At 36.4% G+C, this 11671-nt stretch overlaps 1 protein-coding gene across 2 annotated transcripts in view; it reads left to right on the top strand.

The window, feature by feature from the left end:
* The window catches only part of MARCH8 (membrane associated ring-CH-type finger 8), a 109708-nt gene that overhangs the window by 46078 nt on the left and 51959 nt on the right, over positions 1–11671 (top strand). For both annotated transcript variants that reach the window (XM_008054399.2, XM_021710578.1), the window contains exon 3: positions 7626–7676. In XM_008054399.2, the coding sequence (XP_008052590.1) occupies positions 7626–7676 (51 nt within the window). The remainder of the gene's footprint in view (positions 1–7625; positions 7677–11671) is intronic.

Below are 11671 nucleotides of genomic sequence, written 5' to 3'. Positions count from 1 at the left end.
TGAGCCACCGAGCCCGGCTCTCTTTGCTTTTTAAAAAGGGATTTCAGCCGGAGCCCAGCAGGTTGAAGCTGCAGTGGCCGGGAAAGGCCACTGTACTCCAGTCTGGGTGACAGAGTGAGACTCCAACTCAAAAAATAAATAAATAAATAAAAAGGGATTTCAAAAAGATGTTTTTCAGAGTCTATTTAGAATCAATATTTTGCTAAATATATATATATATATATATATATATATATATATATATATATATATCTCACTTATTTTGAGATTATTAAGAAACTTGTTTTGGGATTTTCTCCCTAAGCAGTCATGACATTGGCAAAAAGAGAGCTTTTTTGTCTTGCATTTCCTTATGTATGTCTTTTGTTTACCTTTGTTTTCCTTACTGTGATGGCTGGAACTTTCAGTACTGTGATGAATAAGAAGAGTAGAAAACATTCAGTAGACTAGGAATAGAGGAAAACTACCTCAACATAATAAATGTCATGTATGAAAAGCCTACAACTAACATCATACTTATTGGTGAAAGCCTGAAAACTTTTTCTCTAAGACTGGGGACAAGACAAGGTTTCCTGTTTTTGCCACTTCTGTTCAACATATTTTTGGAAATCCTAGCCAGAACAATTAGACAAAACTGTTTTTTTGTTATTTTAGACTAATTTAGCATTTCTCATTCTCTTCATTTATTTCTGTGGGTTTTGAGTTTTCATGTGATATCACTTTCTTATGCCAGTATAGTTTTATAGCCCTCCATCTCTTATTATTTTCAAGTACATTACATTTCTCTATGCTATCAGTCCAACAGTATAATTGTGTATATATTTTTGTGTAATTCCCTTTCAAATTATTTAAGAGAAGAAAGGAAAATAAATATGCATTTATATTGTCTCATAATTATACAGTTATTTTCACTGGCTTTGTTTTTTTGTATGTGCTTTTTGACTATAATTTGATGTGACATGCTTTCAACCTGAAAAATATTTTACTGTTTCTTAAGGTGCATTTGCTCATAGTGAATTGTCTTGAGTTTTTGTTATTTTGAATGTCTGTATTTAATCATCACTTTTAAAGATAATTTTGCTGTATATAATTATCTTGGTTGACATTTTTTCCTTTCAGTTTTTTATGTCCTCCCACTATGTCTGGCCTCCATAGTTTCTGAGGAGAAATTAGCTGTTAATCTTTTTGGAGTTCCCTTGTGTATAATGAGTCATTTTTTTCTACTGCTTTCAGTATTTTCTCTTTGTCTTTCAGTGTTTTAATTTGATGTGTCTAGATGTGGATCCCTTTGCTTTTATCTACTACTACAATTTTATCCAGCTTCTTGGATGTGTAGATTAATCTTTTCATCAAATTTTGGAAGTTTTCATTCAGATTATTTTTTTCTCTGTGTTTCCTTTCTTCCTGTCACTCTTATATATTTCTTGGAACACGTAATCATATTCCACATTTATCTAATGCCTGTTTGTTTATTTTTCATTCCTTTTACTCTCTATCCCTTGGATTTGCATAACCTCTAATAATATATCTTCAGGTTTGCTGATTCTTTCCTCAGCTAGCTTAAATCTGTTATGATTGTCTATAGTGAATTTTTCATTTCAGTTATTATGCTTTTCAGTTACACATTTTTCATGTTGTTAATTTTGTACAATTCCTGTCACTTTATTGCTATTGCCCAATTAATAAAACATTGTCATTTTTTCTTTTTAAAAATTATAGCTTACTTTTAAGTTCTGTGAACATATTTATTATAGTATATATGATGACATAATATAATATAATATAAAATGATTTTGTGTGCTAAGTCCAATGTCTGGGACCTCTCAAAGGCAGTTTGTTACCTATCATTTTTGTGTGTGTGTATAGACAAAATTTTCTATTTCTCTGCATGTATTGTAATTTTTTTGTTCAAAAACATTTTTAGTTACGTTTCTAACAACTTTGAAGTATCATTCCTTCACTCCCACCTCCTAAGGATTGTTGTTTGTTTCATTAAACATATAGTAAAGTCTCTTCACATTGTTCTGTTGATTCTCAGAAGGTACAGCCTTGGACATGCACTCTCAAGTTGGGATGACTGTACTTTTAGCAGTGCTCTTTTTGACTCTTTCCCTGACCTCTCTATTAAACTTTTGTGCCTCTGTTGATATCACACCTAACTTTTTAGTGTCTACTAACTGTTAGGTGATTTCTTTGCTTGTTTTGATAGTTCTCTAGGGTGTAAAATGCTAGTCCAAATAAATTTTGATCCTTCTGCAGTGGTTGTTTTTGAGGCCAGTGTTTGAGGTTACTTATAACCTCAGGGGACTCTTCTTAGCTGTCTCTTTCCCTAGTTTCCTTTGTGTACTTCTGCTTGGTTTACAGTTCAGCTTGTTGGTCTCATGGAGCTACTACCCATCTCTGAATTGTTTATCACTAAAACTATACTTTTTTGACAGTACCTTTAGACTTGAACTTCTATATACAGATAGTCCCTGAGTTCTGGTGATTGGATGTACAATTTTTCATTGTTACAGTGGTACAAAAGTGATATGTGTTCAGTAGAAACTGTACTTTGAGTACCCATACAGCCATTCTTTCTGTTTTTAACTTGCAGTACAGAATTTAGTAAATGGCATAAGACATTTAATGCTTTATTATAAAAGGTATTTTGTAGCTGGGCTCGGTGGCTCAGCCTGAAATCCTGCGCCTTTGGGAGGCTCAGGTGAGTGGATTGCCTGAGCCCGCCGGTTCAAGACCCACCTGGGCAACTTGGTGACACATCTCTACAATAAATCAAAAATTAGCTGGGCATGGTAGTGCACGCCTGTAGTTCCAGCTACTTGGAAGGCTGAGGTGGAAGAATCGCTGGAGCCCAGCAGGTTGAGGCTGTGGTGGCTGGGAGCAGCCACTGCACTCCATCCAGTCTGGGTGACAGAGTGAGACTCCAACTCAAAAAAAAAAAGATATTTTGTGTTAGATAATTTTGCCCAACTGTTGATGGATATAAGTGTTCTGAACATGTTTGAAGTAGGATAGGTTAAACTATGATGTTTGGTGAGTTAAGTGTATTAAATGCATTTTCAACTTACAGTATTTTCAAACTACTGTGAGTTTATTGGGATATAACCCCATTGTAAGCTGAGAAGAATCTGTGCAATTTTTACTTGAAAAAGTAACTGTCAAACTATAGTTATTCCGACATGGGCAGAATTTTTCTCAAAATAAAATTTTCACTTTGAGGAAAGAAAGTAACAATTTTTGTTGCCAAGAATAAAATTTGAAGTTTTTAAACAAAAATTAGAAGTTTAGAATCTTATATTGGTCACTATGAGCTTGGCTGCTTTTCAGTAATTTAAGACCTCTCCAATGAGACTGATGGTCATATTGAGCATGATTTTTTTTTATATTGCATAAGGAAATGTGTTGATATTTGGAAGATTTGTATAAATGAGTTAGCCAATAATTTCTTCATGACCAAGGTGTGATATTATAAAATCATGAATGGTTAAGAGATCAATTTAAAATATAAGATGGGCCAATTGATTTATTAAATTTTTAAATATATATATATATTTTTTGGAGATGAGGTCTCTATCATCATGGCTAAAGTACAGTGTTGCGAGAGTAGCTTACTACAGTCTCAAACTCCTAGGCTCAAGCAATCCTCCTGTCTCAGTCTGCCAAGTTGCTAGAATTATAAATGTGAGCCACCACACCCAGCTCAATTTATTTTTTTGGTTTTTGAGTTGGAGTCTCACTCTGTCACCCAGCCAGGAGTACAGTGGCATGCCTAAAGCTCACAGCAGCCTTGACTTCCTAGACTCAGGCAATCCTCCTGTCTCAGTCTGCCAAGTTGCTAGAATTATAAATGTGAGCCACCACACCCAGCTCAATTTATTTTTTTGGTTTTTGAGTTGGAGTCTCACTCTGTCACCCAGCCAGGAGTACAGTGGCATGCCTAAAGCTCACAGCAGCCTTGACTTCCTAGACTCAGGCAATCCTTCCACCTCAGCCTTCCCAGTAGATGGAACTATAGTCGCATGCCACCACACCTAGGTAATTTGGTTGATTTTTTTTTTTTTTTTTTTTTTTTTTTTTTAGTAGACAAGGTTTCACTATGTTGCCTAGGCTGGTCTCAAACTCCTGGGCTCAAGCATTTCTCTCACCTCAGTCTCCCAAAGTGCTAGGATTATACGTGTTAGCCTCTATATCTGGCCTAAATTAATTTTTAATATAATAGAATACTAAAAGTTTTTCTGTAGTAAAAAGAATAATATCTACAGTTCTTTCAAATAGCTATTAAAGTATGCCTCCTCTTGAACTACATGATATAAAAGCCAAATTTTCTTCATTTATTTCTAAATGTTATAGAGGAAAAGCTTTTTCTCTATTCTCTTAGGATCATGGCTGGTGCCCTGTGACTCAAGCTGACAAAAGACAGATTAACAGGAGAAAAGAAGTTTATTCATATGCACATTTATATGCATACAGGAGCTCACAAAGAAATAACTTGCTAAATAGTTAAAGTTGAAGCTTAAATACCTAACTTGGGGATAAGAAAGGGAAAGAAAGGGCTTTTATGGTAAGAACAAATGGGTTTCTTTAGGAAAGACAGGTGGGTTTCTAGAAAAAAATTAAAGATAAAAAAATATGATAGTGTTTGTTTATGTAGGAGTGAGTGTCTTTTCTTCTTCATAGCCATAAAACTTCTCTGGAGAGGAGAATTATGGTAGGTTTACTCTGGGTCTCCTTCCTGAGAATAAACCTTCAAAGAGGCAATTTATGGCAGCCTCATTTGCCAGAAGTTTCTGATTTCAGTCAGATAAGGGAATTATGGAGAAGAGTTTTTTCTTGTATCCATTGAAGCTCAGATGACTTCAGTTTAAAATAATCTTCATACCAACTCTGGGGTTTTGAGTGGGTCCCCAAAAAAGCAATATATCAGATGACTGAATACATAAGCAGATATGAGAATCCAGCTGTCTTCTATTAAGTTAATGAGATTTACAAAAAATGTGAAACAGCGCCATCTACTTTTTTTTGTTTGTGAAAATAGTTGTCTTCCATAGAAATATTATTTATATTAACTGGGTTTATTATTGTAAATGCTAAATGAATTAAGAGATACATATTTTAAAATTGTCAGTTTTAATTTCTAATATGGCAAATATCAATAGGTATAATCCCATATAATCAAAAGGTTTTGGGGGTTCTTAGTATAAAATTTTTACAGTGTAAAGGAGAATCCCTGCCTAAAGGCTAATTTACTGTTTAGTCTACTAAATTAAAACAAAGACACTCTGTTATTTGGATTATTACAACCACTGTCACATTACCTGCTACTTTACAAGGAATGGGCAATTTGACTCCATTTAGAAATCTACAAATGGATTTCTTTAGGAAAGACAAGAAGTTCTCAGGTACTTATGAATGAAAATTGAATGGTTATAGATTACTTGTTCTATGGACAGAGCGTCCATTCTTAGTGAGTAAGTGTGTGAGTAACATAATAAAATGAATTTTCTAATTAAACTTGTCTTTTGGAAATATTTTTTAGTGACATACTCCCAACATATTAACATACTTCATAATTTTGTTCTTTTACTTTATAATTAACTGACTGACTTAAGATCAAGAAACATTCCTTTGAGGCTAAACACTTAATAGCAGTCTCTATTGTATTATACTTAAGAAACCTGTACATCTGTTTCCCTTCAGACTTATAAGGAAATAATATAATTAAAATATTCAAAAATTGCACAAACACATTACTGTAAAGACAAAGAACACAACATTGTCAGCTGACAGTTCACTTGAGAGATCTGGAAATGTTTCATCATCAGCATTTTAGGGATGTTGAGAGTTCACAAGCCAAGTGTACAAAAATGAAACCAGTTTAATTTGGTGGGTAGAGGAGAAGGGGAAAGTTTAAACTGTCTTACTATCTAGCTGTTTTTAAGAAGCTTGATAGAATGGGATCAACTCTTCGTCAAATGAATTTTTAAGTGAACTACTAACTCTTTTGTACTTCTGATTGACTAAAGGATTCAGTCTTCACCATGGTTGGTGCGTGACATGATAACTGAAGAGAGAATAGGTATTTTAAAGGTAAAAGTAAGAGGCCAGGTGTGGTGGCTTATGCCTGTAATCCCAGTACTTTGGGAGGTAAGAAGATTGCTTGAGCTCAGGAATTGGAGACCAGCCTAGGCAACATAGCAAGACCTTGTCTTTACAAAAAATAAAAAAATTAGTCAGGCGTGGTGGTGTACACCCGTAGTACTAGCTACTCCAGAGGCTGAGGTGGAAGTCTCGCCTAAGCACAGTAGGTCGAGGCTATAGTGAGCCATGATCATGCCATTGCACTACAGCCTGGGTGACAGAGTGAGACCCCAACTCAAAAAAAATTAAAAAGGTAAAAAGTAAGGTCTTTTCTTCCTATGATAATAGCTTTTTTACTCATTTGGGTTTAGAGCAAGAATGAGTGGATTTGGGAAAACTAACTTTATTAATTTTTAAAATCAGATTTATGTTTGGAATGTTAACTTTTTTTTTTTAGGTCATGCCATGGAATATTATTGTTTTTGATTGCTAGGAATGCTGTAACAAAGTACCGCATATCAGATGGCTTAAACAACAGAAATATATTTTTTCACAGTCTGAGGGCTGGAAGTTCGAGCTGAAGGTGCCAGCAGGACTGGTTTCTCCTTAGCTTGTAGTTGACTGTCTTCTCTCTGTGCTCACTTGATCTTCCTTTTGTGTGTGTGTCCATGTCCTAATTGCCTCTCATAAGGACACTAGTTGTATTGAATTAGAGTCTACCCTAATTCCTCATTTAAACTTAATTACCTCTTTAATGACCCTGTTCTAAATACAGTTATATTCTGAGGTACTGGAGGTGAGGACTTAAACATGTGAATGTTTGTAGGGAGGTAAGGGGGACACAGTTTAGCCCATAATAATTACATATCAGGGAGATCAACCTAAAGGAAGATAGACCAGATAGGAAGTTATTGAAGAATTTCAGGTGGAAAATGAAGAGAATCTGTACTATGGCATTGACAATAAAAATTGAAATGGGATTTGATTTTAAGAGGAATTAAGGAGGAATAATTTGATACAGAACTTTGTGACTGAATTTGGAAGGACTTGAGAGGAAGGAAGCTAGGGTGACTCCCAGATTTTTCTGCTCCAGGAGAAGTTGGCTTGAGGGAGAAGGTATGAGCTATGCAGTGCCCCTGTTGAGTTTCTAGCACTTTGATAGCCAAACAACCCAGGTAGTGTCATGCTTTCTTTATCCACAGCAGCTCCTTATAACATGGACTACAACTGAGCATGCAGTTTCTCACCTCTGAGTCTCCACTTGAACTGTGTCTTAAGACACTTATTACCATCTTAATTTGACAGAGAATTTCAAACACTTGGGGTTTTTTTTTTAATATTGTTTTTCTGATTACTATTATTTTATTCTTCTTGTCCAATTTTCCAGTATTTAATACCTGGCTATACACATCTAGTATAAAGTAGTCTGTGCTTAGCAAATTCTACTTTGGAGAATGATTTGTCAGTAGGAGTGTTATGATCAGTTATTTGGTTTTTGTATATTTTTATCAAAGCTTGAGACTTCCTGTTTGATTTTTTTGCAGAATGAGAAGACTTTGGGACATTCCATGAGTCATTCTAGCAACATTTCTAAGGTAGAGTACCACTGAAATATGTTATTTATTACCCTTGGGTTTTGTATTTTTATACCTTGTGTGTGTGTGTGTGTGAGTGTGTGTGTGTGTGTGTGTGTGTGTGTGTGTGTGTATATATTTTAAGACACAAAGTTCCTGATACATTTTTATAATCTGCTCTGGGACCAAATGAGGTATGTGGCAATTATACCTTCTAGTAAGGTGATTTTGAGTGTCTGTTGGGAAAAGTGACTTATAGGAGAAAACTTCATTTTCCCCCCAGTAAATTATGCACTTTAAAGCAGAAGAAATATTAGTCACCAAAGTCTGTCACTTCACTTAGGAATGTATTTGACTGAAAGTAATGAAAAGCCAACTAGGGTGACTTAATTATGGATTTATATGTTTCAGATAACAGGATGTCTAGAGGTAGATGGTCTTGGGCTAAGTTGCTCATGGATGTTGCCAGGGACCCAGGCTGTCTTTCTTCTCTGTATCACCTTCCTTAGCACATTTTTGTCACCCTCCTACTTGAGAAATGATCTTTCAATAGGAGCTGGATCTTTGGAACTTTGGTTGTGGTCTTGACAGGAGTTGGAGGAATGATCAAAGATGGAGAGGTCTGGCAGGTGAGAGTATCATTTTCAATAGGAAGGCAAAAGCTTACCTGGAACCCCCACCCAGCTGTCTGACTTCTACTTACATCTCACTGGAAGGCAACTAGGAAAAGGAGGGCTTGAGGAGTGAATCAGCCATCTAACTGTGTAGCAGGAAAAATAGAGAGGTCATGACACCGAGACTATTATAGGAAGTGGCACTTTATTACGCTGGCCATCCCAGCGGGCTTGAGGGTCTAATGCATCCAACTCGAGTGCCCCAGAACAGGAGAAGTGGGGTCTTATACCCTTGTTTAGGTAAGGGAGGGGGTCGAGTTGAGTGATTACATACTTCCTTTGGAATTTTACAAGGTTGTACTCAGCAAAATTAGATTTTTCAAAGAACAAATGGTTTCCAGGAACCTGCAGGATTGTTAACCGTCAACTTCAGAAGGGGAGTTTTAGATAAGACTCTTTTCCATTTCCATGAAATGGCCAGTCTCTGGGCTGTTTGGCCTTTCTTAAAAAAAAAAAAACGTGCCTGGCGGAGTCTTTAAAGTTGCAACTTGCCTTTCAAAAGGAAATACCTTTAACTGCTACCAAATTGCCGTGAGGCCAACTGCTGATCGTGAACCAGCTACATGTTTCTGTGTTTATTCACTCAATCATACAAGAAATATATTTGAGCATTTGCCGAATCCTGCCACAACTGTACCTGCCATGCCTGTGGTGTGATCACTTTTGCCTACCAGCAGCACATCAGCTGCTAGGGTGTGACCCAAGGAGCAAGCAGAGTATCTCCAATGCAGTGAGCTTGTTCCCGTGCAGTGCTTCTCTCTTGGCCTAGACATGAACTCTGGCCAACCTCTTGGCCATACAAATATGGCCTTGTAGGTTCCTTGCTGGTTTGGATCTTCTCCCCATGTATTAATATTTGGCATGTGGCCAAACACAACACATCCTGACAGAAAGATTTGAACAAGTGGCAAAACCCATCCTGCTATCTCAATCCTCCTAGATAGATACTCTGAAATATAAGCAGTTACATTTTATACCATTTTAATTTACTGTCTACACATATATTTTCATTCATGTCATCTTATTTTTTTAAACTAAAAGTAAAATCTGGCAAATCCTCTAAGACATTAATTGATCTGTACTAAGGCATATCTGTAATCGAATCATATGATTATTCCATTCAATGTTGCATGAAAAGAAAAATATAAATGCCTTTCATGAATACTTACCTCCATTTCTTTTATTTTGCTGTCCCTTCAGCCAGGAATGTTGTTGGAGCTCTAGAACCATGCAGTGGTAGATTATTACTGTCTCCATAAAGTGTTCAGCTTTGCCCTACCACCTTTCAAAGGAACTAGTCAGCATTTAAGCATCAAGAAAAGTGAGAAGGTGCAGAAGCAGATTGCCTGTTTGGTTAAGTTGAATTAAATGTGTTAAAAACATTTAGTAGCACTTGTTGCCTTGTCCCAGTTGCTAAGGGCAGTGAAAGAGGGCATCATCCTAAATATGCCTTAAATATGTATCTGTCTGTTTATGGGTTTTATTTGAGTTTATTTGAAGCAAAATTTCTCCCTAGTTAAAAAAAGTAGTTTTCAAAACAGTAGCATAAAATGTCTAGAGGAAAGGTTATGGGCTTGGCCTGGAGTTTGGGAATTCTGAATTGCTTTGTAAGGGTTTTGGGGTTACTAGCTATGTGATGTTGAGGAAGGGTACTTCTCTGAGCTTTAATTTTCTGATGAGTAAAATGAGGGCAATAATACAACCTTCAGATTTGTTGTGAGCCTCAGAGTTAATGTTTGCATGAAACTACGGAGCAGCTCCCTCATTACACTGAGCCAATTATCCTGACTCTTTTCAAATATTGGTAATTGTGTTGACTGGGCCAGGGCAGTTCTTAAGGGTAGCTTTATTATTTAGTGCTGATTAAGTGCAGAACCATATACTTTTTTCTTTCTTCTTGTACACACTTTTGTTGTGTGGATACTTATTGTGTCCAGTGAGTTTCTGGTCCTTTACTAAGGTCATAGGAGAATCTATCAGAAGTAATTGCGCACATAACTTCCTCACAAACCCATCAGCATGAAATTTTGTTGCAAAGTGTACCCCTCCATAGCAAAGAAACTTAGTATGCTAGATACAGTTGTTCAGTGTGAACCAATTCAATGGGACTAGGGAGGATAGTCAGGACCCCTGTAGAAGATAACTGTTTTTGAGAATGTAGTTTTTATTAAATGTACCTGCTGTTTGAAGCCACGACACATAACACCATATTCTCAGTGTAGCAGAGATATTTAAGTAGATACTTCATATCCTTGAAATAAAAGGTACAAAGAAAGGAAGTCAGAATGTGGTCTTGCTTTATGCTACCCCAAATCCCCATTGTCTCTATCAGCAGACATTTTCTCCAGCTGGGGTCAGCACTGCTGGGGTCAGCATGTTGGTCAGTCCCCTGTAGTCTGCTTTATGTTTCTGTAGCTTACCTCTTGCTGGCATGAAGTTAGAGGTTGAGAAGAAGTAAAAGTATACCTTTAATCTGCCTCTTTGTATTCCATCTAGATTTTCTAACAAAATAATTTACTGTTTCAGTGTTTGTCAGAAATTCCCCATATTCCATATTGACTTCAAAAAATCAGGCTCCACTTTTAGAGAAGGAAGAAGATAGGATGGGTGGTATGTACAAGAGGCTGCTGGGTCTGTGGTGACTTGCTAGTCTTTAAAATGGGCAGCTGGATTGATCCCCTTAGAGAGAAATAAAAGAATAGTAATATAAGAAGCATATAGGGATATTTAAGAAATTCTAATAGCAAAGTCTTCACCCAGTACTTATTTTGTATTAATAGCATGTTAATGGCTATCCTTTGTTGAATGTCACAAGGGCATGATTTCTTTTTTTTAAAATCCATTTTTACTTATTTATTTTTATTATAAAGATGTGGGGTACAATTCAGGGTTATGTATACAAACATTGATTATGCAGGTACCCTTGTTGATGAGGTATGCCCCTCCCTCCCCTAGCAATTTCCCTCCCTCAACTGCCAATACCACCCCCCACCTCTGATGGTTTACCATTACTGCCAAATGCTTTCTTATAGTATTATAATTGTTCAAGGTCCGCTTATGAGTGAGAACATATGGTACTCTGTTCTTTGTTTCTGTGATAGATCACTGAGTATGATCGACTCCAAATCCATCCAAGTTGCTGCAAAGTCCATAGATTTGTCCTTCTTTATGGCTACATAATATTCCATTGTGTATATGTACCACATTTTCTTTATCCAGTCCAGCTTTGATGGGCAACATGACTGGTTCCATGTTTTTGCTGTTGTGAATAGAGCTGCAACAAACATACATGTGCAGGTATCTTTTTTGTAGATGATTTGAGTTCCTCAGGTATATTCCCAA

Source organism: Carlito syrichta, unplaced genomic scaffold (genome assembly GCF_000164805.1).
Source record: "Carlito syrichta isolate Samal-C Ts95f unplaced genomic scaffold, Tarsius_syrichta-2.0.1 Scaffold290103, whole genome shotgun sequence".
Taxonomy (NCBI): domain Eukaryota; kingdom Metazoa; phylum Chordata; class Mammalia; order Primates; family Tarsiidae; genus Carlito; species Carlito syrichta.
Note: the sequence above shows the minus strand (reverse complement) of the source record. Positions and strands in the feature narration are given on the sequence as shown.